At 40.0% G+C, this 26,960-nt stretch overlaps 1 protein-coding gene across 6 annotated transcripts in view; it reads left to right on the forward strand.

Moving 5' to 3' along the window:
* Positions 1–26,960, forward strand: part of PPARG (peroxisome proliferator activated receptor gamma) — a 136,674-nt gene that overhangs the window by 100,052 nt on the left and 9,662 nt on the right. For 5 of the 6 annotated variants that reach the window (XM_059940412.1, XM_059940411.1, XM_059940414.1 and 2 more), the window contains 3 exons: positions 1,438–1,576; positions 8,879–9,078; positions 18,354–18,804. In XM_059940412.1, coding sequence (XP_059796395.1) covers positions 1,438–1,576; positions 8,879–9,078; positions 18,354–18,804 — 790 coding nt within the window. Of the gene's footprint in view, positions 1–1,437; positions 1,577–8,878; positions 9,079–18,353; positions 18,805–26,960 lie in introns of those variants that run through there. The other variant, XM_059940417.1, reaches the window with a different exon arrangement.

Consider the following 26,960-nt stretch of genomic DNA (forward strand, 5'->3'; position numbering starts at 1 on the left):
AACAGATTTTAATGTAGCACTGTTGTTGGAGTTTGGGTTACATCTAGGGGCATAAGAGACCATCCCTTACTCCCAGGGAGCTCACAATTTTAGTTGGACAGTAGGGGAGGAGCAGAATATAAACATAAATATAATAAGTAAATTATATGGTATGTTAGGAGGTCATAAAGGCTATTGGGAAAAAAGAAGAACAGAGTAAAGGAGAACAAGAACTGCCAAGGAGAGGTGGGGACAGGGACAGGCCACAGTATGAAATAAGGTAGATAAGCCTCACTGAGAAGTCGAGGTGTTAGCACAACTTGAAGGCAGTGAGGGAAACAGGCAATTGTGTATTTAGAGCAAGAGCTTTCCGCATGAGAGAAAGAAGTTGAGAGTGACTTCAAGGATGGAGTTGTATCAGCTGAGATGGAGAGAGCTGCAGTGAAATAAGCTTGCAGGGTATGATTAGGACTTCACAGTTGGACCTGCTGGGTTAGAGATGGTGTTAGATTTCCAAGTAAAGATGTCAAGTAAGCAGCTGAACATACTTGTCTAGAGTTCAAGGTAGAAATCTGGAGAAAGTCAAAATGCATGTCAGTGGTAGAGTCAGTCCTAATTCAGTGCTTTTTGTATCAAACAGGGCCAGATAAATTTGAAAGAATTAAGAAATGAGTTTCATGAAGATGAGCACAATAGAAATGAGTAAGAATATTCTGAACAACAACAAAAAAAAATGGAGTAAGAAAATGTTTCTCATTAGAATTTTTTTTCAGGTCTTTCAAAAATATGTAAATGTAGCAGAGTTCAATTAGCCTCAAATGGACATATTTGCTATTTTGAGATAGCTGTCAATTTTCTGAGGATTTATGTATTACTTCTCATGTTATTTTCTGTTATCTCTTCTTGTTTGTAGGCTACAGCGTTTATGGAGCACTCTTTCAAATGCATAAATAAATGAAACCAATTCTGTAGGAAATTATGCAACATAGAGAATTCCAAAAAATTATCCACATGTGGATTTTTATTGGCCCTGCTCATGTTTTAGAATGAAATGACTATAACTTTGCCAAACTGCTTAGCACAATTATAAGGCTGGGGCATGCTGTTGGAATGATTTACAGAGAGACTGAACTGATTACATGGTGTTTTATTTGCATTACATTAAATCCAGAGCACTTCTTAGAGCTTGCTGAAATCCAGATGTAGAGCCAAGATGCATTCAATGACATCAGTGGGTTGTGGTCACTGTCTAAGAGCTAAAAAAAGGATACTGGAGATCCTCTGGTTCTTTATATTATAGCAGAGAAAACTGAAAGAGATTAAGTGATTTATCTAAAGTCACCAGTGACAGAATGTGTCAAGAACCTACCTTAGCCTCTGATACCCAGGCTAGTGTACCTTTAGCCATTGTCCCAAACATTCAAAATTTGCTTCCTTTTTTTCCATATCCCTTTGCAGGGTTTCTTCCGGAGGACAATCAGATTGAAGCTTATTTATGATAGGTGTGATCTTAACTGTCGGATCCACAAAAAAAGTAGAAATAAATGTCAGTACTGTCGGTTTCAGAAATGCCTTGCTGTGGGGATGTCTCATAATGGTAAGTGAACCCTTAGTGCCACATACTTTATTATTCTCATTATGGCTGCCAGATCAGTAGACATGAGGGCCGTTGCTGAAAACGTGTACAGTTTTTCCACAGATTGCCAGATTTCAGAATACTAAATGCTGATAAAACGTTTCTCAATTAGGTCAGAATTTTTCAGCTTTAAATGTGAATCCTTCTCTCTTATAGTTGAGCATCTGCCATGATGGGAGAAAAGACTGGGAAATCTGGGAGGTAATGGGAATAACTGTAGTATTCTGAAACAAATGTAATGATAGTTGTGGTTAATTTTTTGTGTTGCTTTAATAGTATTAAAAACAGATTATACTTTACTTATATATATCAGTAGTTTCTACTTTATTTTTTTTAAGTTTTGGGGGGTATAGTTGATTTACAAATTTGTGTTAGTTTCAGGTAGACAGCAAAGTGAATCAGTTATACATGTACATATATCCACTCTTTTTTTTTTTTTAGATTCTTTTCCCATATAGGCCATTACAGAGTATTGAGTAGAGTTGCCTGTGCTATACAGCAGGTTCTCATTAGTTATCTATTTTATATATAGTAGTTTCTACTTTTAATGTAAGAAAATTCTGATTTCTGGATATGGAACTTAAGTGGTATATCAGAATTTACATATATGTCCTTTTTTCTCTTTACTATGCAAAAATGAGTAGAACACTCTCCTTGACTTTATGCAGCATACAATATGTGGATTAAGCAAATATTTTAAAGTTTCACAAAACTTCATGTATCCATAGTAACATAAGAGAGTAAAACTTTCTACTTTTTAAACCTGTATCTAAAGTCAGGCTTATGATTTGGAATGTCGACTTGAGGGAAGGACTGTAGAAGACCCATGTTTTCATGAACTGTAGCACTAACTCAGTAACATCATGGAAGACAGCCCTGTTTGAAGAAATAGTTCTTAATCTGGCTCTTATTGGTTGACTGGCTCACAAAAAATAATTTTGATGTAATTTGGTAGTATTATATTTGTCAAGAATTAGTCAGTTCTTTCCAAAATAATTATGGGTTCAAGAGATATAAAATGCCAAAGTAATCAAATTAAATCCAAAGTCTCATGTCATCATATACCCTGTTTTTTTTTTTCTTTTATCTTTTCCTCTCTCCAAACTAATCTGGTTAAGAAGATATAATATTTGAAGTCAGTCTTCATCTATAAGGACTCCAAAGCATCTGTGAAAATTAAATTTTTGTTCCATCATGCAGATGTTTGGTTTTTATAGCAGAAATCAAGATATTTGGGAATCACTAATTGAACTGATCTTCTACCCTTTAAAAGTAGTTTACAAAATTATATTTGTATCATAATATGGGGTCATTTCCTCTAAAGGCAAGAATGTATTTTGAATAGATCCATCAGCTATACTAGACAGGATGGAAATTTGGTTCAACTTTCCTCAACAGTTGATTACATCTGCTGTGTATACAACTGCAGTCATTAATTGCAAGATAATTTGCTGGTTTAATTCCATCAGTTTCCTTTTTATTTCAGACTTCATAAAACATAAGGGTACATTTTCAATTCAAGGGTTATATTTTAGGTGATGCAATCAAGTTGCAATAAACTTTTTTTTTGGCTGCGTTGGGGCTTCGTTGCTGCATGCAGGCTTTCTCTAGTTGTGGCGAGCAGGGGCTACTGTTTGTTGTGGTGCACGGGCTTCTCATTGCGGTGGCTTCTCCCGTTGCAGAGCACGGGCTCTAGGCACGTGGGTTTCAGTAGTTGTGGCACGCGGGCTCAGTAGTTGTGGCTCACGGTCTCTAGAGCACAGGCTCAGTAGTTGTGGCGCACAGGCTTAGTTGCTCTGCGGCATGTGGGATCTTCCCGGACCAGGGCTCGAACCCGTGTCCCCTGCATTGGCAGGCAGATTCTTAACCACTGTGCCACCAGGGAAGCCTGCAATAAACTTATTTTATCTTTATGAAGAAATCTTTGACTTTAAGGTCATTATTACTAAGACTGCCTAGGAAAGGAGGCCAGTTTTGCTTTTAATGCTATTTATTATTTTGTCCTTTAAAAATTGTCACTTTTCATGTTGAAGAAAAATATATTTCCTAGTGCTTGCACACATTCACATAAAATACATCTCCTATTTCTTATTATTTATAAGCAAATGATATTTAAAGTCCAACCTATATAGTATTGATGGTATAATTTTATCTTTCCAGAAAAGTCAAAGAAAGCTATCATGAACTTGATAATAAGGTCATCTTTTGACTTCTTATGACAATTAGCTTACTCTATTCAGAGAGAGGAGCAGTCTTGGTAGAGTGTTTGGTTAGTTCATGCACAGGCAAAAAGAAAGAAAGAAAGGTGGGGGGAGAGAGAGAGAGAGAAAGAAAGAAAGAAATTAAATGTCATGGCATCAAACACATGCAGTTCAGCATTTACAGGATTGCAAACATGATTAAGAAAATCCTTTTTCATGGGTTTTGATGGGAATGGGTTGCACAGAAAAGAAAACATCCATTTGATCTATACACATGAAGGGGAACTCAACAAGTAGGTTTTGATTAGTTCTGTCTATTATCCTGATGAAGGAAACATTTCCAAATACAGAGTTTTCTAGGATATTGTAGTAACTACTTAAAATTCCTTGCTCTGGCCAGTGTGAGGCCAACAGTAATGAGGTTTCCGTTCTTATAGAAAGTCTTTTTCTTAATGGTTTATGTGAATGGACCTCAATGTAATAACCGACCAACTTATCAAAAGAGGTTTCTAGGGTTATACCCAGATCAGCTCCTTTTTTTTTTAATACTATTTTTGGTATTTTCTTTTTTTTAATTTATTTTTATTTTATTTTATGTTAATATTTTATATTAATATTTATTTTATTTTTGGCTGTATTGGGTGTTCCATTGCTGTGTGCGGGCTTTCTCTAGTTGCAGCGAGCGGGGGCTACTCTTCATTGCAGTGCGCGGACTTCTCATTGCGGTGGCTTCTCGTGTTGTGGAGCACGGGCTCTAGGAACGCGGGCTTCAGTAGTTGTGGCACGCAGGCTCCGTAGTTGTGGCTCGCGGCTCTAGAGCGCAGGCTCAGTAGTTGTTGCGCACGGGCTTAGTTGCTCCACAGCATGTGGAATCTTCCCAGTCCAGGACTCGAACCCGTGTCCCCTGCACTGGCAGGCGGGGTCTTAACCACTGTGCCACCAGGGAAGCCCCCAGGATCAGCTCCTTGCTATTCACAGTACACACGAGAAGAAATAAACATCCCCCAAAGTGAATTCTCTCCATTCTGTGTTACTTTTCCTTCTGCTCTTTGGTCTCTGTTCTGTCCCTTCAGGGCATTTAGCTTCCCCGTTAGCCATCCGCTCCCACCTTTGAAGGAGACTTTGAAGTCACCTTCAAGGATCCCTGGGGACTCTGGGAAGTATTGTTGGAAAATCACTAAAATCAATGATGGCGGGCTTCCCTGGTGGCACAGTGGTTAAGAACCCGCCTGCCAGTGATGCAGGGGACACGGGTTCTAGCCCTGGTCCGGGAAGATCCCATATGCCACAGAGCAGCGAAGCCCGTGCGCCACAACTAGTGAGCCTGCGCTCTAGAGCCTACGAGCCACAACTACTGAGCCTGTGTGCCACAACTACTGAAGCCCGCGCACCTAGAGCCCTTGCTCCACAACAAGAGAAGCCACCGCAATGAGAAGCCTGTGCATCACAGCGAAGAGTAGCCCCCGCTCGCCACAACTAGAGAAAGCCCAGGCACAGCAGCAAAGACCCAGTGCAACCAAAAATAAAAAATAATAAATTAATTAATTAATTTTTAAAAAATCAGTGATTGCTAAGTCCTTTCAACGTTGAAAATTCTATGATTCTACGTAAATCAAACAACCTAGCTCACTTTTCAACCAGCTGGTCCATGTCTTACAGACAGTGCCACGGTCTTCCAAATATCTAGACATCTGTCATTTGCCTGAATTTAAAAGTTTCCACCTATATGTTTTTCATGTGCCTGAATCAGGTCTCCCATATGTTCTGATCAATTCCTCAGCAATTTAAGTCAGTCTGTTTGATGATCACATAACAATGTAACCCCAGAGTACAAATCCAGGGCAGTCTGGGCTAGGGAAAGTATAAATGGTATATTTGATTAATGGTTCATGGTATATGGTTCCATCTTCAAATGGAACTTTCATTTTGACTGTGACATGTAGTCTAAACATCGTAGAAGGACATGATTTCAGAATTCTTCCATTTGGATACATAGTTGTTTCTCAAATATCCAGCATTAGGTAAAAGAAGCACCCAGGTGTTGGATTGATACGCTTTGGGAAGAAAGTGTTTGTTTTTCTATAATGATCAAGATAAACAAAGTTCCACTTATTTTGGTATTTAGCAATCCATCATTTCTAGACCATGGTTCAATCCTGCTGACGGCTCGAAGTCTTCCTGAGTTGTCCCAAACACAATCGGCTCAATGCCCTGTCTAGACACTGCCTATAGAGGAAAGCTCTAAGTGAAAGTAAAGCAGAAATAAAGAACCAAATTCCTAAGTGATCATTGTATCAGCTACTACTTGTTTTACACTTTGAAATAGTGATGCTGGTATCTGTAGAATCTTAATAAAAATACTCTTGTATATTAATGTTGCTTCTTCAGTCAGATGGATACTCATACACATTTTTATAGTTTTTCAAAGTACAATTTCTGTTTTAAAGTCCTGCTGTCAAGATCCCTGACATTAATCATATTTTTAAAATGTGTCCTCTTTATTTTTAATAGGATAATTTAGTCATTAAGAATTTTGACTAGTGAATATTTAATATTCAAGAGCTGCTTTTTGTATGAACTAAATAATAAAATAATAAGTTTAGGCTGTGCATTTTTAAAAAAATCTGAAGTAAAGAAGAGTTGACTTATATTACTTATGAGTCATTCAGCTAGGTTTCCCCATACCATTCAATTTGGACAAAAATAATAATTTTTATAAATGTAAAAAGTTAGTGAAACCTTAGCTTTACTGATTAGGATATCCTATTATATAAATGATGGATTTTTTTCTTATATTGAAAAAAAAGCGACAACTTTCAAAATAATTTTTTAGCAGCTTCATAAAATGCTAGAAAAATGGTTTCACAGATTTTTGTGTCATTCAGCATTTTTAAGGTAGTTCTCTCCTTCCTTGTAAACAGAAGCACTATGTATATAGCAAAAAAAGAAAAGCCTGAATGGCAAACAAATTTAAACTGCAACATGTTACTTTTTGTTTCTTTCATCTTCTTTGTGGTGTGAGGAAAAATTACCCAAATGTTAACTTTCAGAAAATATAACAAAGTAAAAAGTCCTAAAGGAGCTGTGGTACTTATACCTGCAGGGCATTCATTACCGCCCATAATCTAGCCTTCACCTCCTTTTCCTTCTGCTGCCCTTTCCACTTACATTTCAGACAAACTGCGTACTTTGCTGTTCCTGCAAAGTGCCCTGTGATAGAATACCTCTGGGGCTCTGCGTATTGTGTCCTTCCGTTCCCTGTCAAAATCCTATGTGGTGCTGAAGGCCCAGTTCAAAAGCCTTCTTTTCCATCCGACTTCTAATTCCCCATTCTTCCTCTTCTGTGTGTTTCTTACCTTTCCTGTAGCACCACATTCTTATAAAGCGAGGGAGTGATCAGACCTGTATTACCAAAAACCAAACTACTGACAGCTAAAAAGGAGAAGTTAGAGAGGGAAAAATCGGGGAGATCCATCGGAAAACCAATGCAATATTGTGATCTAAAACATTGGGAACGGTGAGAAGAAATGGCATTGAGAGAAATATCTCAGCAGTGACCAATGAATACAAGTGTCCAAGGAGAGAGGGGTTGTCAAAGATTATTCGAGGTGTCTAGTTTGGGTGATAGAGTGAATTAATAAAGAAAGGAACACAGGAAGAGGAGACAGTTTGGAGTGGAAAATGAAAAGTTTGATTTTATGTTGCATTTGAGGTATTTATGGAATATCCAGCATCCATGTGCAAAGGAACACAGGAAGAAGTGAAAAATAAGGGTCCAAATCTCAGGGAAGAGAGGGCAGGAGTCATTAGCACGTTTGCTGAGTTAGAGAGAAGGTCAAACTAGGAATAGCAGAATATAAGTGAAGGAAGAGGCACCGTCAAAGACGTCTGGAAAATAGCAGCCAGAAAGCTAGGAGAGCCAGAAAAGCACAAACCAGTGCGAGAAAAATTTGAAATAAGAGGGTGGAGAAGGTCAACAGTATTAACGGCTGGGAGGGAGCTGGGAGGGAGCTCAAGCAGAATGAGCACTTAGAAGAGGCCCCTAGATCTGACTGTGAGGAAAGCTTTGGATCCTTTTAAGAGCGAAGTTCTGGTGAATTTAAATGAGGAAAACCTAGATTGCAGTGGGTTGGGAAATAAATAGTAAGACAGAAAGGGAAGACGACTCTTTCACTAAGTCCAGTGGTGGAGGAAAGAGCATGAGGGGGAGATCATGCCAGGGTCAGAAGCTTAAACTCGGCTTAGGTGGAAAGGAAGGTGCTGGTAAAGAGCGGTCCATGAGAGAGAGGATAATCCGTGTATATTTAGGCTCTTTTATATCTGGGATCTACTAGACGCGTCCCTTTCATCCTTGTGTCTCCCAGCCCCGTCTGTCAAGCCAGTGTCTTCCATCAAACAGGTGTTCAGTGAATGAATTAAATGTTGTCAAGTAAGACTTCAGGGTCAGAAGGTGAGGCTGACGTGTCTTGCTCATCTCGACCTTGGAAAGAAACCTAGGCAAATGTTTAAATATTCTTTACACATAGTTTGAAAAATGTTACCCCAACTGAAAAATTACTTAATAGTGGTGATAAGGCTGCTCCTCGTTTTACTTTAGAGGAGCTGGAAAATAAAGTGATAGTTATTAGGTTGCCAAATCCTGCAAAACCTCTAAATGCGCACATTTTTTTTTTCCTCAAGAAAGAGAGGTGGAAAAACATAACTTATTGGCAAAAGTCATATGAAAAGCAATAGTGTTATATAAGTCTCGTTTACAGGCTACAGCTGTTGTAAAATCAACATGTTAAAAGTGGAAAACTGACCATGAGACGAAGCCTTACTCATTGTCAAAAGCCTGATATGACTGCAAGTTCACCCCTTAGATGTTAAAGGACAAAAACATTTTTAGTAAGACTCAACTTAATTCATTTGCCCCCACCACGTTCATTACAGCATTATTTACAATAGCCAAGAAATGGAAACAACCTAAGTGTCCATTGATGAATAAAAGGATAAAAGAGGTTGTGATGTATATATATACAATAGTGCAGTCATTCATCCTGCCGTTTCTCTTCCTCCGTAGCCATCAGGTTTGGGCGGATGCCACAGGCCGAGAAGGAGAAGCTGTTGGCGGAGATCTCCAGTGATATCGACCAGCTGAACCCAGAGTCTGCTGATCTCCGGGCCCTGGCAAAACATTTGTATGACTCGTACATAAAGTCCTTCCCGCTGACCAAAGCAAAGGCGAGGGCGATCTTGACAGGAAAGACAACAGACAAATCAGTTAGTTCTCTTCTACTGTCTTCATTTGGGGTGGCTGGGTTTGTTGTTGTTGTTTTCCCTTTGAGTAAATGACTTACCATGTTACACACAGACACACACACACATGCGGAATACCACTCAGCTGTTGGCTGGTACCGACCACAGGCTGAGTCTCAAACAGAGGAAAGGAAGTGTTTTCAGATAGGGTAAGTAAACATTTTGAAAAGGGAAAAACTCCAAGTTCTCCTAATAAAATTTTTGAGAATAGTGTAAAAAGGTACAGGTCATCTTAACTTGAACAAATGAACTCTGACCTCCCTCATCCCACCACGCTCTTTCAGGATCCGTGTCTTTTCTTGGCATCGAAATAACTGGCCACATCTATATGCCTTCAAACAGCTCTGCTTTTCTCTGGGAAGGGCCTGACCTAGGTTTGGAAAAGGTAGTTAATCCCATTATTATATCATTCAGAACTACTCAAATTACCTCTTAGAAGTTCTCCGTGGGGTATAAAAATACATTTCAGATATTAACTTTCTTTCCTTGCAGCACTGTCTTGATTATTCCTGGGAACTGGAAGCTCTGTCCTTTTATTGTGTGTATGAATTTTATCTTCTTGGAGGCTCTGAGCAGCCGGGGCTACCCCCAATGCATTCTCAGACATCTGCAGGCACATTGATGACCACTGTTTAGGAAACCCAGAGTGGGTTATAATGGTGATTGAGTCAAGTTTTCCAAGAAGCAAAATTCTTCCCTGATAGGAAACTGAGAAAGCAACTTGGAATTATATTAAAACAAAATATAACTGTGCCTGAATTCTGGTCCCAATTCTGCCATCAACTTGCACTGTGACCTGGGTCACATCTCTGTACCGCAGTTTTCACAGGTAGGGTCTGACTCTGAGTATAATATCTGCAGCAGGTTCCTAGGGTAGTAAGAGCCACAGAACATTCAGAAGACAATGTCCCAGCCCTTGAAAGCCTTCTTATGCTGTCGTTTATTTTCAAATGAACCCCTGCAGGAAAGGTGTGCGATTACTGGACAGAAATGTGTAACTCTTTCCGCACTCAGTTATATTTTGGGAAAAGTTTTATCACCCGTTAATGTATTTTAATGACTATCTCAAGATGGGTTTTTTTTTTTTCCCCCTTTTAGCTAAACCATAAGAGTAGAATCAGCTAATAGAAAAAGAAAACTTCTGTGGGATATTGCTGCATAAAAAGCCAAATATCAAGAAGGGCAGTAGGTTTTCTGACAGTATTATACCTGTATCCAGTTGTTTATAATTTTTTTTAATTCTTGCATATTTATTATGTTCAAGACCCATGACCACCTTACAGCTGCTATTATTATCCTCTTTTTAAAGATGAGGAAACTGAAGTCCAGAGAGGTTGAACGCTTTGCCCTGAGGTCACAGAGTTAGCATGTGGAAGAAGGGACACCAGAACGCAGGCCCTGTGCCTCCCACTCGAGTGCGTTCTCCTTCCTGAAGCCAGTCCTGCCCATCGGCCAGCAGTGGCCAGGTTGACATAGACACTGTGGAAGCTTCACCTTGGGAAGGCATTCTGAGTTATGGTTTATTTTTATGAATACTTAGAATGGCAGGAATTTTCCACCTTGTTCTGCTGTCCCAGTACATTCACAGTCAGGAAATTTTCCTTGTGCTGTTTTGTTCTTGAATTCTAGTGAGGAGGGCTACTGTCTTCCATAGGGCAGGGCGACGGAGTATAGGTCATGGTAAAGCTGAGACTACGTATTCTTTAAATGAAAACATCAGGGCACAGCAAAACAAAAGCAAATGACCTCTCCATAGTTTATTTGACTACGGAAAGTAAACTGTGTTCATTTAAAGGTAGAGAAACAAAAGGCAGATCAGGGTGACACAGCTAAATAGGGTTAACAATTGAAGGCAGCTTGCGACAGCTCGCTGAGAGCCCATGTGGGACAGGGAGCCGAACCGGAGACCCTGAGCTGGGAGAGGTTTGATGACAGGGGGACAGCCCACAGCACAGTGTTTACTCCACAGTTTGCCTTGAGCCATTTAGTTTCCAGGAACTGCTTTCTCACCTTCTTTTAATCTCCCAGTCCAGACCTGCGGTCCACACTGGAAATCCTATTAATTTAATAGTACCTGAAAGATAAGAGGAAAGCATTTAAAAAACAAATTTCCTCAGTAGTCAAGATTTTAAATTTACACTCCCAGTGGCCAGCATACTGTTCTGCGTGTTACTCAGGGGCCCACAGCCCGATCCACTGTAAATCACTTTAAAAGCTCACTCCAATTGACTCCTTGGCTCTAAATCTTTGAGTTGAAACTAAGGTAATTGTAGGCTTTTTATGGGATAAATAGGTATTAAGCTCTTTTAAGGGAAGGGGCTGCAAAATGCTTGATTATAGGCTTCTCAAGTTTGTCCTTTTTCCCTCTGTAGTAACTAGGACTGTGCTTTGCCCGTAATGGTTACTCAGAATGTATTTGCTTAATTGAATTAAAAGCTGCTGCCTATGCCCTTTGAAATTCTGGACTTTTCATCAGAGGGCCTCTAACCCAAGATTTTCTCTCCAACCCGGGCACCATTAAAGATCTGGATAGAGGCAAAATTGCCTCTTGTTAGGGTCTGGGAAGGAAAAAGAGACTGGGCCAAATTAGAATAGTCCATCCCCTGATGACACAAAACTGCAATAGAATTGTTTGGCTCTCTCTTTTCTCCTTATCTTGCAAAATCAAATTAAGCACTAGTGGAAAGAAATAGTTCAGAGAGGAATATGCGAAAGGGAAAAAAAATCAAAATGTGACTTCCAGTGAGACTAGAGATTTGTTCTTTATCTTACGTGGTCATGTTATTCATTTGATAGCATCTGTCTCAGGGCTGTTATGTTATCGCTTGGCCAGGACTTTTGAAAGTTAAGATTTGCATTGATAGGAGAACTTTTGCAGAAGTGTGGACTCTTGAGAAGGTGGGGGATGTGGAAGAGGGGCCGTGGCTGGTGCGATAGAGCAGTTTGCTTCTCACTGTACACACCCTGCTTGAACTGATGTCGTTAGGGTTGGTTCAGTCAAGCCTGGGGGAGGCTACTCAGCATAGTGGATGGATGACCAGTTACCCAGAACCTTTGGAAAAGGAAATGACTTTATTGAAGAGGCCATTCTTTAAATTTATCTTCCTGCTCATTTTAGCCATTGCCTAGGCCCAGCTCCAGCATTTGCCTCCAGGCCAACCAGGGCTTCTCCCTTCCCCACTAAATTCTCTTCTATCTCTTATTCGCTGGTGCCACCTTGCAGAACAGAACAGATAAATGAACAGATAAATTAAATGCCCCTTCTCCCCTCCTATCTTTTTAACTTAGATATCATATCTTTGGGATATGATTGGCCCTACTTTCATTGTCTTGCCGCAAAGAATAATGCTTGGGAACTTTAGGCTTAGGGAAAGATGGGAAATGGACTCAGTGGATGTGATCACCGGAGAAGAAAATTTAGGAGCACTAGGCCTTTTAGCCACCCTCAGATAGGAATGGAACCGACTCTCGGCACAGGCTACTTCCTTTTCAATGGCTTGTTCCAGCCCAGCCCCTTCTTTGAGAGAACCTACTGAACTCTAAAAACCACAGATATGCTAGAGCGAGGCTGCTTATCTCCTGAAGGCAACCTGAGAACTGAATGGACTTTGGAAGTTCCCAGTGTTTGACTACTCCCCTGATGCGATGATCGCACTGGGTGTGTCAGTGTCACGTGATCCCATGTTTGTTGATGAAAATAAACAGAGAGTGGTTTTCAAAAACCATCTTCGGTGCCATGGTTTGTCATAAAACAATAAATAGAAAAACCCTTGGTGTGTCTGCCAACTTTTCACTCCATATCTGAGACATGGTGAGGCCCTTCCTGGCTGCACTCTGTCTGCAAATAAGGAATAAAGCTTGTTATTTGTACTATGTTGGACTTTGGGTCCCAAAGCATCCCATTGCTTATGATGGATCTATGTGGAGTCACTGTTTTTATAATTACAGGAGCAAACTGGTGCCATCATAAAAACGGTTCTTCTAAATAGTGTGTGAAATATGAACCTTTCAAATAGTAAAACCAGTATTGAAATGTAAACTTTTGTGAAAACAGTTCTGTACCCATTTAAATTTTCGCATCCTAAAATTTACAAGGGCCGTCGAATCTGGTAACTCAAACTGTTGGAAAGATATCTGTCCTTTTAAATCCTACACTTAACAACTAAACAAAGTGTGGTCTCTTTCCCCCTTTCACTGTGGAAAAGCCTGAGTGAGCTGGAATTTGCTTCCCTGGGAAGAAAGATACCAAACAGACGCTCAGAGAAAAGGGCCTTGGGAACCGCAGTATAAAGAGCAGGGTAGTAGTGCTGATTTGTTTCAATGGTGACTAAAGAAGTTGGGCTCCTGGAATCACTAATCCATATGTTCATATTAAAACAATAAATTTCTTTATTTCCAATACTGTCGGGAATATAAAGATATAACAGATCTGAACCAATGGTGTTCTTTCAGACAATAAATTAAAAAGATAATATTCTATATAGTTAAGAAGAAAAACATTTTAATTTTTTTTTCATTTTTAATGGTTAGACTCAGTTGGCCAGTACCCTTGTTTGCCAGCTGAGTAACATTTTGGCCAGCAATAGACTTTTCTTTAAGAGCTGTGGCTATGTGCTGGTTCATTAGAGTGTGAATAATTCTTCATTTTAAGTTTTTATTTGTCTTAAATCTCTAAACCATGTAGGAAAACAAGATTATGTTTGAGAAACTTTCAAACTTAACTTCGATCACATACATCACTTAATTGGCATCTCTAGGAAATAATAGTTCAAAGGACACTGCCTCCAAGATCCCGGCATATAAGAGTTTAAAAGCTCCACTTCCTCCCAGAATAGTCATTGTTTTTAAAAAAGCAAAAGTGAGGAAGTCATGTAGAAAGCAACAGAAAGAGAAAAGAATTAGTCATGAGTGAGGAGATCTGGTTTAGGGTTTGCTATAAATAGCTGTTTGACTTTGGAAAGTCTCGAGTTCAGTTTATTCATACATAGTCAGAGAATGATGATGTAGGTTATTTCTGAAGACCCTTTAGTTCTCTAAACTCCATGGTTCTCAACAAGAGGGAAGTAGGAACGACAGGGGAGAAACCAGAAAGAAGTTGAGGAAACCTAACCAATGCCTTTTGGATTAACATTCACCCACTGGAGCTAATCAAGGAGAACCATGTGTGTCTCACAAGATGAAAAGTCAGAAGTATAAAAAGAAAGAAGAAAAGAAGATGAAGAAGATAGGCCCTAAGAATTCAATTTTCTTCCTTGAGCCTTTGCTCTAATCTGTCAGGAAAACTAAGACTAGCAGGAGAGCCCCATGGGATGGGGCACACCTTTTTCCAGGCCAGTTTTAACTCTGACGTGGTTACCAGGTGATTGAATTCTGCACTAATTTCAATCTCCCAAATTGGAGAAATCACCAGAATAATCTGTGCTTTCTTAGTTGATTTTCTCATTTATCTCCTCTAGCTTGCCGTTTGATTATTCAAAAGGAGCTGTAAACTTAGAGCATTCATGTATAATCACTAAAACAACTTGTATATTAAAATGCTGATGTTGTTGGACTACTAAGAAACAATATTGTTCTATCTGTCCATTCAAAACAGTAAAGTTTTATTACTCTACTTTGTTTTCATTAGTAAGCCAGCTTCCCCCATGATCTTTGTGTTATACATAGCAGGTGTGCTATAGATCTAGAACTAATTTTAGTTATCTATAAGAACAGTACCCTTAATTCCCATCCCGGTTTTGATATGTGGAGCCGTTTTTGAAAATCAAAACATATCAAAATAAATTACACTGGATGTATCTCTCCAAAGAAAACTAACTTCCTCTTACAGAAACCGTTTTGGTTCCCTGGAGAAACATTGTGTTCAAGTGCAATTTTCTTCATTCCATTCTGACCTTGTTCTGGTGTGTCCAAAATAGGAGAAGTACAAGCACTTATAACAGCCAAAGACCCATTCACCATGAAGCTAATGAAGCTTCAGGGCCTCTCCCTTGTGCTGAGCCCTTCCAATGCTCAAGAAAGGGCCTGAGCTATTTATTCTTATAATTTGTATTACTGAACCCAACAGTTGTTGTAAATGTCCTCAACAATTGTGTGCATTTCAGGCCCCACAAAGCCTGGATCTATCCCTGATAACATCCTAGACATAATTAAGCATTCTTTCCTGTTAAGGAGAGATGCTTATCTAGCCATTTGATATAGCGTCTGAAGATAAATACATTGTTAGCCCCCAACTAAAAGTGTAAAATCATTAAGACCACATTTGAAGAGGATATGGTTCCTCTTAAAATGGCAGATCATCCAGTGATACGGTGCAAGCTAATAGAGAATGTAAGGCTTCCCTTTGCTTTGTAGAAAATACAGAAACATGGAAGTGAAGTACATTTTATGGGGAATATTTTACCAGAAGTGTAATGTTAAATTCATGATCCAAGATAAACTCCACTGGCTGAATTCCACCCGTGGTTTTAAGAGGTCAGCCCTCTGCAAACCAGGTGGGCCACTATCTCTTCGCTGTTTCAGGGTAAGGAGGTCCCAGTGTGAAATGTGCAAGTGAACTATTTGCAGTCTAAGAATTGGTGAATTGGTGGCAAAAAAGGCAGATCTCTGGGCACATCGTGTCCGGATCACTCTTGCAGTTTGACAGATCCGCATGGGGGTTGAAAGAATCTATGCAGACTTAAGAAATGCAACGAAAACAGCACAATCAGCTATGACAAGGAAAAACAAAGAAATCCACCTGGGATTCATTTGCATGTCAATACCCATAATTCTCTGCCAGTTCACGTTTTGAAAACGCTGAAGGGATCTTTTTTTAAAAAAAAGAAAAAACTGGAATGGTTTGGCATGATGGTGGGGGCTGCTGATTCTTTTCTGTGTCCTTGAGTGTTTACTGCCAGGAAATCCTGACCAATGCCGATTGCCAAGGGGTTACCAAGTCACATTGTTGTTAAATTGAGAGAGAAAATTAGCAGGATTGTGCCCTATGTGCAACTCTCACAGAATTTCGAAAACAGGAACCCGGGGCTTTATATGAGGGGACAGGGGAAGTCAAGGGGAAGAGTCACAGGATGATTTATCAGGGCATAGTTCCAGATAAATTGCTTACATGGAGGTGGAAGAATTTGATGCATCCATTCTGTGCCAAGAAGCTGAGTGGTTGAGCTCATCCAAAAGTTGAAGTGGGCAGATCGAGGTACCGTCTTTTCATATCTGAAGAGGAGATAATGTTATATCCGTTGTTATTGGTACTCGTACAGGTGCAGGGGGACTCTTCAGGTACCGTCAGATTCTCATGGCAGTAAAGAAAGCCAGGCTCTTGTTAACGTAAATTATAATACGCTACAAAACTCCTGGAGGACAGAAACCACCTCTCCCTAGGTTCTGTTAACGTTTTTCTCATGATTAGAATCTGGCATTCTGGAGAAACTTAGCACGTGTTAACTGAAGTGACTGTTTATCCACTCCATCCTTTTTTTCCTCTCCCGTTAATAATATCAATCTGAAGTGGGAGAGGGGGGGAGCGAAATGCCCAAAACATAGTAAGCACTCTTCACTCCTGGTTTCCTTGAAGACTTAGAGCCACCAGGCGAGCTTACTCTTGGGTTACTCACATCTGTCCTACTTTGTGGTTTTGTATTTGCTAAACAATACAATTGAAGTGAATTTTGGGGTTTAAAAAAGTAACAGTTTCTGGAATAACTCCAGTGAATGGTGTGGAAATAATAGGCAAGTTTGGAAATCTACTCAACATCGAAAACCCCTTAGTATTACTGTTATTTCCTTCAGTGTAGAATAGACTTATTAGTTCGGTGAAGGGAATTCCCTGGCGGTCCAGTGGTCAGGACTCCGCGCTTTCACTGCCAGGGCCCAGGTTCAATCCCTGGTCAGGGAGCTAAGATCCCGCAAGCCATGTGGTGCAGCCAAAAAAAAAGTTTGGTGATGATCATAGACTCCTATAGAGATTAATAGTCAGATTCTCTGAACCAGTGGGTCTTGAAGCTGGCTACTGCTGGCACTCATTGCATCTGCTTCCTCTTGCCAATGAGGAGAGAATTCTCAGCGTCTCTGCTCAAAAGAAATTTTATTTTTAGTATATCAAAGACTTCATGTTTAGTGGACATTTAGTATGCATGCACACTCACACAGATACACACACACACGCATACATCACAGACACTACATCTGAGAAGTGCAACTAGCATATCCTCAAGAGAAGAGTTGGAAACTTGCAATGCAATCCACTCCCCTCAGTTGAGAAATTTGAGGCCTAGGAAAGATAAATGACTTTTCTAAAGTCACGTAGTTTACCGCAGAACCAAAGCTGGAACCCAGATACCCTCAACTCTTATTAAGGGTAACTCCTTATGGAGCTCAGTAGATCCACTATATATATAAAGTGTAGCCGCTTCTCATTCAGAGTAGCCTTGAGAATTTCACAGGGACCACAAACCTTTGGTTAATTCTATATGAGGAAATGAAAGAGAAAGATCATCTGTGACTAACACAACAGTGCTTTTGAAAGCAGCCTGCTGCAAACCTGAGTAACTGATAAATGTTTTATTGATTCTTGACTCTTAAGGATACATACTTTGAAAAATAAGTTTTTTAATTTGACACTTTTGCAGCTTTTACCCACAGGCCTTACACAGCTGCTCTTTCTGAAACAGATTGCTTCCAGAGCATTAAAAAAAAATGAAATAGACATTTTCTTGGCTCAGTATTTTTAATCTGCTTTCAGACTGATTTTTTTTATAGTTAAGTGTAGTTTACATGCACACTGTGTTTCTTTCAAGATCTGAGTAGATTTATTCTATAATTGCAAGATTACTTTATGTCCAAGTAGGTCTGTTCAACCCTGAGTGGCTGAAATAATTTTTTTATTGAAAGAAGGTTAAAAACATATACCATTGAAAGCCAAAATAAACAGTAGATTTCGTATCATTTGAAAAATCAACAACAAAGACCCTCCAAACAACGGAAATTGGAGCTATTAGCCAGTCACAGGTAAGGTGTTGCAGTATAAGTGGAAGGAAAGGGAGGCCAATATTAGTGAAATATGTTTGGTCCCAGAAGACAATTTGGAGGATTAATCAAGACATGAGTATTTTCTCATTATTAATTAAGTGTTTTAGACTTTAAAGATTTTAGTTAGCAAAGCAAGTGTACATAAAGAACCTGGGGTGGTGTTGACTGAATTAGAAATCGCCAACTCAGCCATTTTCTCCCTTTTTTCTTTGCAGCCATTTGTTATCTATGACATGAATTCCTTAATGATGGGAGAAGATAAAATCAAGTTCAAGCACATCACCCCCCTGCAGGAGCCGAGCAAAGAAGTGGCCATCCGCATCTTTCAGGGGTGTCAGTTCCGTTCCGTGGAAGCTGTGCAGGAGATCACAGAGTATGCCAAGAGTATTCCTGGGTTTGTAAATCTTGACTTGAATGACCAAGTAACTCTCCTAAAATACGGCGTCCATGAGATCATCTACACGATGCTGGCCTCCTTGATGAATAAAGATGGGGTTCTCATATCCGAGGGCCAAGGATTCATGACGAGGGAGTTTTTAAAGAGCCTGCGAAAGCCCTTTGGTGACTTTATGGAGCCCAAGTTCGAGTTTGCTGTGAAGTTCAATGCACTGGAATTAGATGACAGCGACTTGGCAATATTTATAGCTGTCATTATTCTCAGTGGAGGTAAGCTGCTTCTTTGGATCTTCCGTGAAAGAGGGTGGCGTGGTGGTGGGATGGCTGAAAGAATTTGGACTTTCCTTAGTGTTAGGCTATGTGCCTTTTCTCTCTGCACTTACCACACTTTTCATATGGAAAATGCCAATGGCATAATGCCATGGGAGTGTAACTACCTATGTGACGTACCGAGAAAGAATATTGTTGACTTTCTGTTTGAAGGCTGTGGGTAACTCAGGTAAATCAGGTACTTTTCGTTTATTCTTCAAAATATTTTTTCTAGTCAAATCCAAACATGGAAGACAAATGCCCTCTTCTCCTTTTTTTTCTCTTTATTGTCTTTTTCCTTTCCTTTCCAGAAGGCCAATCTAGTCTTCATGTAAGTAATGACATATATAACTTTGTAAGACAGTGCTCACTTGGCATAGAGAAAGCACCACTGTGTTTGTGATCAAATTATGGTCTGGCCCCAGCATCAGTGAGGTGTTACTTTGGATTGCTTTCCCAGGATCAGGAATCAAGGAACACACATTTACTGAGCCGTGTCTCCTCTCCCGTGTAGAGTCCTCTGTTGGCTCCCCTTGAAGAACCTTTGTGAGGTGGTTGGCTGTGATTAAGGTTGCAGTCTGAACCAAAGAACACCCAACAGAGAAATAAACTGAGTTGTTTAGCCAGTCATTGTACTTTTGGCCTTGCAAGGACATGATCTAACTAACCAACTCCGACAGCCAGGTTTTACACTAAATCCTACTTTCATTGGCCTTCCACGTTTCCAACTTGAGTAGAAGAAAGTTTTAGTGTCATCTCTCTAATATAAAGATTGTTTTCAAGTGACCAGTTGTCATGACTGAAATGGACTTCGGGCGAGCTTTTTGTGTGTACTCTACAGGATATCCTCTGTGCGTGAAAACTGATGTGTAGGGGACAGTGGTCCTATAGATGTAAGCTGTGTGTAACTAGACAGCATGTTACAAAGAGCAGTCCTTTGTTGTCCAATTACTCCAGCGCAGAATGCTTCTGAAATCAGGTGCATGGTGTATCAGTGATGATAATAGTAGCAAACACTTATTAAGTACTTACTGTGTGCAGGAAGTGTTCTAGCCACTTCACACACATTCATTTAATTCTCACAACCCCAGTAAGGTAAGTACCGTTTTGCAAACAAGGAGACTAAAGCACTGAAAGGTTCAGTCACTTGCCCAGGATTACCCAGGCAGCAAAGATGGAGCCAGGATGATGAACCGAGGCAGTGTAGCTCCAGAGTCTACACTGATACTGCCCTTTACATGACTAGGGTGCACATAGATAACAGCACAGCACAAGTTAAGTCTGAAGCAGCACCCCTTTTTTGTGTTACGTTCTATGTAACAAAAATACACTATCCAACATGTTTTGATATCTTGACGGAATCTACTTCTTAAACAAATTGACCCTTGATCATCTGGGATCTGTGATTAATTCAGCAAAGAAGAATGAGATTCCAGTTTATTTGAGGTCCACTGGGAGAAAAAGATTCAATTTTGGAAAACCAGATTAGAAAACAAGTTGGTATTGTTTTACTAGCTAATATTTTTAAGGCACATTTTATTTTTATTGAAAGTTGGAAATATAATTATTAACATGTGATATATTTCTAAGATTTTTCCTAATCATACTATACATACCATGTTTATATTCCTTTTTTCACTTAATCATTTTCTCATGCCACTAATACTCTTTATTAATATTTTTATTAATTTTAAAAATAAAAGTAATATATGGTCATTTATAATTCAAAGAGTACAGAAAGGTGTAAGTGAAAAGTAAAGCTCTCTATCCTCACAATAAAATAGGATCAACAGAGTCCTATTTCCCCTTACCAAAAAGTTTCTATGTATGTGCTAGCATATATACAATATATATATATATATATATGCTACCATTTAAAAATTTTTTTTAATTGAAGTATAGTTGATTTACAGTGTTGTGTTAATTTCTGCTGTCAAAGTGATCCAGTTATACAGATGTACATTCCTTCTTTGTGTTCTTTTCCATCATGGTTTATCACAGGATATTGAACATGATTCCCTGTGCTATACAGTAGGAACTTGTTGTTTATCCATCCTATATATAATAGCTTACATCTGCTAACCCCAACCTCCCCCACCTCTGCTCCCTCTTGGCAACCACAGGTCTGTTCTGTATGTCTGTGAGTCTGTTTCTATTTCATAGATAGGTTCATTTGTGTCATATTTTAGATTCCACATAGAAGTGATATTATATGGTATTTGTCTTTCTCTTTTTGACTTAGTTCACTTAGCATGGTAATCTCTAGTTGGATCCATGTTGCTGCAGATGGCATTATTTCATTCTTTTTTATGGCTGGGTAGTATTCTGTTGTGTGTGTGTGTGTGTGTGTGTACACACACACACACACCCCTCATCTTCTTTATCCATTCATCTGTTGATGGACATTTAGATTGTTCCCATGTCTTGGCTATTGTGAATAGTGCTGTTATGAACATAAGGGTACATGTATCTTTTTGAATTATAGTTTTGTCTGGATATACGCCCAGTAGTGGGATTGCTGGATCATATGGCAACTCTATTTTTAATTTTTTGAGGAACCTCCATACTGTTCTCCACAGTTGCTGCACCAACTTACATTCCCACCAACAGTGTAGGAGGGTTCCCTTTTCTCCACACCCTCTCCAGCATTTGTTATTTGTAGACTTTTTAATGATGGCCATTCTGACTGGTGTGAGGTGGTATCTCATTGTAGTTTTGATTTGCATTTCTCTAATATATGCTGCCATTTTTAATGACTATAACGTATTTCATTTTATAAAAGACCATTACATACTAAATTATCTTCCTATTTATGTTTGGGTTGCTTATAATTTGTTATAAGAACCTATAGAGAAGAATATAAAAAATTATGGAAAATGTGTTCTAAATTCCACTGGAGTGATTCTTCTTATGTGTAAATTTCTGTTAACATTTCAGATTATTTTCTCATTCTAAATTACCAGAGGTAGAATTGCTGGGTAGATGCCTATGAACATTTTTAAGTCTTTTGTTTCATTATTGCCAGATGGTTTTTCCGTATAGTTTGTACCAGTTTATATTCCTACCACAGATATTAAGGGAGGCATTTGAAATAAGCCATTCAAAGATACTTAGTTTCTATCCAGGAAAGGTCTAGACAAGAAATAATCATGATAAATCAGGGCTTTTTGAACCTGAGCAATGGTGTCTTATGGGCACATAAGACAACAGTATGATTTCATCTAGAAAAATGCCATATACTGCCCATAACACACAAGCTAGATTATTTGAAAATCAGTGATTCAGTTAGGCCTTTAAAACTTTTCTAAATTGGTCAAAAATAGCTCTGAGAGTAACTTATTCAATTTAATAGATACTGCAGACTTTGGCTCTCAATTATGAAAATTAAAAACAGTATCATTTAAATGTCGATGCTGTATAAACAAGTTTCTTTTAGCGTTTCCCAGACTGTCTTCACAGTAGCCAATATCCAGATTTCATTAGATCCTCACAACAGTGAAAGAAATCTGAAGATAGCTGCCAGTCATACATTCTTAAACTCTTATATCTGTGGTTATAATGAGAAGAAAACCCTGTGAATCATTTGAGACTTCCTTTAAAAAAAAAACAGAATTTACCATTGACTAGTTCCCATATTACAAAAGGCACATCCTTCCCTGATCAAAGTTTGCTTTTGTAGATGAAGCCAACCTATGGGCACTAGATAAGAATGAATAAACTGGACCCCGTGTTTGTTCAACACCAAGGAATTTGATTCCCTTCTTTACCCAGAGAAGCTGGTTGGGTAGAGGCCAGAGAAAGAACTACTCCATTCACACTGCAATGGCAGAGTTGCGTAGTTGCAACTGACACCGTCTAGCCAGCAAGCCTAAAATATTTACTATCTGCCCTAGCACCTAGCACCCCAGTTCTCTTATAGTATATTTGAAGGGAAAGACTGTCTGCCAGGTCTTAGCTAATTAGTAAGTCCCTGTAAATATGCTGACATAACAAGTCAAGGAGTTAAAAGATCAGCATTACCTTCACTGCTACTTTGGTTTCTCCACTTCCAACTCCTAAGATGTCTACCGCTGTCCCTTCATACACTTCTCCAAAGGCCCCACTTCCCAACAAGAGACGCAGAGTCAGTTTTTCCCGAGGGAAGGCAGGAAGACTTTCAATCTCCTCTTGGGTTGGAAGCGTACTGGAAAATAACGATATTTTTGGTCTCCCAAAATGCATATGGTTTACGAGTGGGTGTTGGTGTTAGTGTTTGAGAGAGAAAAAGTATGAGAAAGAGGAAGAGAAATCTTATGGTTTTGCAACACTGTAGTGCATTCAACGTGACATAGTGATGTGTCTGTGTTCCTATTCCTTTCCTATTCCACCATCCAGAATATTCCTTCTCTCTTCCAAAACCCAGACAGAACACGTTACTTCACTTCTAGACACCTTCATTTTGATAGCATGCCTGTGTGTGCACTGCCTCAAGACTTTTTACTGTAGTTTGTTTCATTAAAGTTATCAGTTATTAATTTCTTCAGGTCACCAATTTGTGTAAAAAGCTATTGCAAATTAGTAATAAATACAGCTGGGCTTATGATCTCAAAAGCTTTTGCTTTACTTCATACACCTGATCTCTCATGTAAAACAAAATTTCCTATGACCACAAAATTACTCCTTGTCCATCAGGTTAACTTTTAGAAAGTCAAGCTTCTCACTTGGAATATCATGAAGGGAAGGAAATCCATCTGCATTAAAAACGCTTTGAGATTTTAAAAGAGAATCTTGAATATCAGATATGCTGCATATTTTCTCCAGGAAAAGTCAACTCTGAAAAGCTGATTTAGGTCACCTCTGTGTCTACTTCAAATCCTGTGTTCTTATGTCTTTAAATAAATTTCTAGAAGCAAAAAAAAAAAAAAAAAAAAAAAAAAAAAGAACTACTCCAGTCATTCCCAATCCAAAGACTGAGTTCCAAGGGGGATCAGTGTCCCAGTCATCTATAGATGGTGAAACCAACATCCCAGATTGTGGTTTATTGGAGTACAACATATAATTTGTTGTACAACATGTAATTTCTCAATTCCCGTCCTGGGTTTTCCAGAAAGGGAAAACATTCGTGCAAGCAAGAAGGTTTGGTCCAGTAAACAAATTTCTGATCCTGCTTATTCTTAACAAGAGGGATTATTTTCTCCTCTGCAGTTTATTCTGAAGCCTACAGATAGCTTTAGTGACTTGACAGAGAAGCACTTTGGGCAGGGATCCCGGTGACCTCCTTCTAAGCTGGCCTTAGAATCACAGAAGAGTTTCATTCTGGTGAAGCCTATGAAGCTAGACTGAAGGGAAAATGGGGAGATGGGCATTATGTAAGAGTGGGGTGGTGAGGGATTGGGGAGATTAAGGGCGGGGGATCCCCAGAGGACCCAAAGGGGATTTTTGGATGAAAGTACCTGATTTGACCCAACTAAATATTTGCTGAGAAAACCGGAGTTGCAGTAGTAAAGATCACTGTCACTCAGCTTCAGTCCTAGAAACTGCTGATGCTGTTAGATTTGGTCCTTAGATTGGCCTGGTGTTCAGCATTTCTACTATTTATTCAGGTCGCAAACCACTTGCTGAGGAAGATGACCTAGTTCTTCTCAAGGTTTTCTCCTCTCTCCCTCTTTCTCCTCCGAGCTTCAGGCAAGAAGAATGAGACTAAAAAGAACAACATTCCAGAACCAAAGGACAGCACTTTGTCCCTTTCATTCTCTCAGTAGATCCTGACAATTCTCCTGTATTTTCATTCTTGTTCCATAGAAAGAGAAGAGAGAGTCATAGACTTAGGTGAGCTGACAACTAGTGAGCAGCGGTACTAGGAGGGAAACCCAGGTGTCCTCACTGTCACCTCCCAGTGTCTCTTCTGCCACCTGGCTGGCGGATGTGGTCAACTCTCTCGTTGTGTCGGTGGCCCCAACCTGTGGTCCCGTCACTGCTCGCCTGAAGGTCTGGCCCAGAGTCCAGAAGCACAGCTTCCTTGGGCGTGGTGATAAGGGAAGAACTTCCCTTGCCCGCTCGCTCTGGTCTCGCCGCCTGGATGGGTGGCGTCAAGAGTAATCACACTGCCTCCAGCAAGGGCATGCTTGCAGCTGGCGCCACAGCCTCACGCCAGCCACACCAGCAAACTCCTCAAACCCACCAGCAACCAAGGCCAAGTAGAAAGCTCAGTAAAGCTGACAAGCCCCAGGACACTCCACTGGACACTTTGCCCCCTTGGGCGTTGGCTGTTTGCTGGAGAAAAGCTTAGGAGGGTTCCAGCTGGAACTCGGCAACAGGAAAAACAGGAAAAAGCTCTTTCTGTTAATTCAAAACAGTTTGGAATCCATTACAGTTCTTCCCAAACTTCCAAGATATGGGGAGGAAATTCACTGGATTTTACAATATATTTCTCGAGGCCGATTGTCATCGCCATCCTAATGACAGAGAAGCTGTAAATATTGGTGCAGCAGTCACAGATGGCAAGTCATGCAGCCCCTCATTTACCCTCTTGGGTCTGGCTGGGTTATACAAACCTCCTATGTAGCAGTTCCTCCTGTTTCCAGCCGTCCCAGCCGTGTTCTTTCTCTGTGAAGCGATTTTGGACAGCTGCTCTTGGAGCGATCCTGTGCGTTTCTGCTGTTGAGTGGGCAGGGAGCATAGGGTACAGGAAGGGGGAATTGTTCACAGATGTACATCTACAGATCAAGGAAGAGTGGATATTCTGTGACAGTTGGAAAACTCCTAGACCTCTCAGGTCAATACCATGGAGCTCTGTTTCTTACCCTTGGTCCTGACTTATATGTGTATCAATATATACTTTTTAATTTGTTGGAATTAGAATAGAATCAAAGTACAGCACCTGGCCCAGAATAAGTACGAATACATCCTTGTTGAATGAATAGTAATCAAATATTAATAATAATAATAATAATAGCTGCCATTGATTGAATACTTCATTGTGAACCAGAATAGATGCTAAGCACTTTACCTACATTCTGAATCTTTGTTTAATTTTTCCTGCAATTCTAGAAAGTCTCTCATTATCCCCATTTTATAGATGGAGAAAACAGAAGTTTAGAGAGATTAAGCAATTTTCCCAAGGTCACAGAGCTACTAATCGGTGAGGCCAAGGTCTGATCCAATCTGACCTTAAAACGGATGCCCTTTTGTGTATTGAGATGTGGAAGCATCCCAGTTCCTTACCTTGGACTTGGGGTTCTTTGGCAGTTATCAGAAACTACCCATTTCCATATTGCCGCCAAGTATTTTCATCAAGAATTTCCTATTATAGTCCAGATATTACTTCCTGCTTTCCAAAGCCCTTCTCAAGACACCACTTGTACCCGACTGCCTAACAAAATTACACCCCAGGTTTGAGAACTGTTCTGGGACGGAACAGAGCCCAGTGTTAATGCCGAGACTGGTGCTGGTTCTCCCATTTGTTCTGGTAGCACAGCCCCCGTTCGCAGAGCTCCCTGCAAAAGCTGACCATAAGCTTTAAGTACCTAAGTAAATATGTCCGAGCTTAATCAGATACCATCTTATAGCAGGTTCCGATGGAGAGAAGTGGTTGCAGGAAAATTTGTGCGAGAAATTTAAAATTGTTACAATACCTTCCAGTACCTTAATTTCTTCCTGCCCTTCGGAGACAATCCAAACGTCACTCCTCGCATTCGTGTGCAGGGAACCCCTCCCTCCAGCTCAGAGAGCACTAAGGATCCGCAGGACAGAGCGGGGGGGGGGGTGGGGGGGCTCTGGGCTTGTGCGTGTCCGTCTCTCCTCCCCATCCCTAACTGCCCTCCAAAATCTTGAGGATAGTGACAGCTCGTGTGTGATCCTTCCATTTTACCGCAAAGCTGTTTCTACTAGTTAGAATGGACAGCCGAGCTCTCCTCTGGCGCAAAAGATAGAGGGCACGTGCCTGAGTGGGCCTGTGCTGTTCTTGAGGAAACCCCAGCTCAGGGGGCCTCTGATTCTCCACAGCCCAGTGGCCCCCATGTCTTCGTTGTCTGTTGGCATCATCCTTACTAGTTAACTGGGGGGAGACAAAACCAAAAATATTTGAAAACTGAGGTATTAAAAATCCTGTGAAGAACAAGAGGCCAACTTTCTTCCAT

Source organism: Balaenoptera ricei, chromosome 11 (genome assembly GCF_028023285.1).
Source record: "Balaenoptera ricei isolate mBalRic1 chromosome 11, mBalRic1.hap2, whole genome shotgun sequence".
NCBI lineage: Eukaryota > Metazoa > Chordata > Mammalia > Artiodactyla > Balaenopteridae > Balaenoptera > Balaenoptera ricei.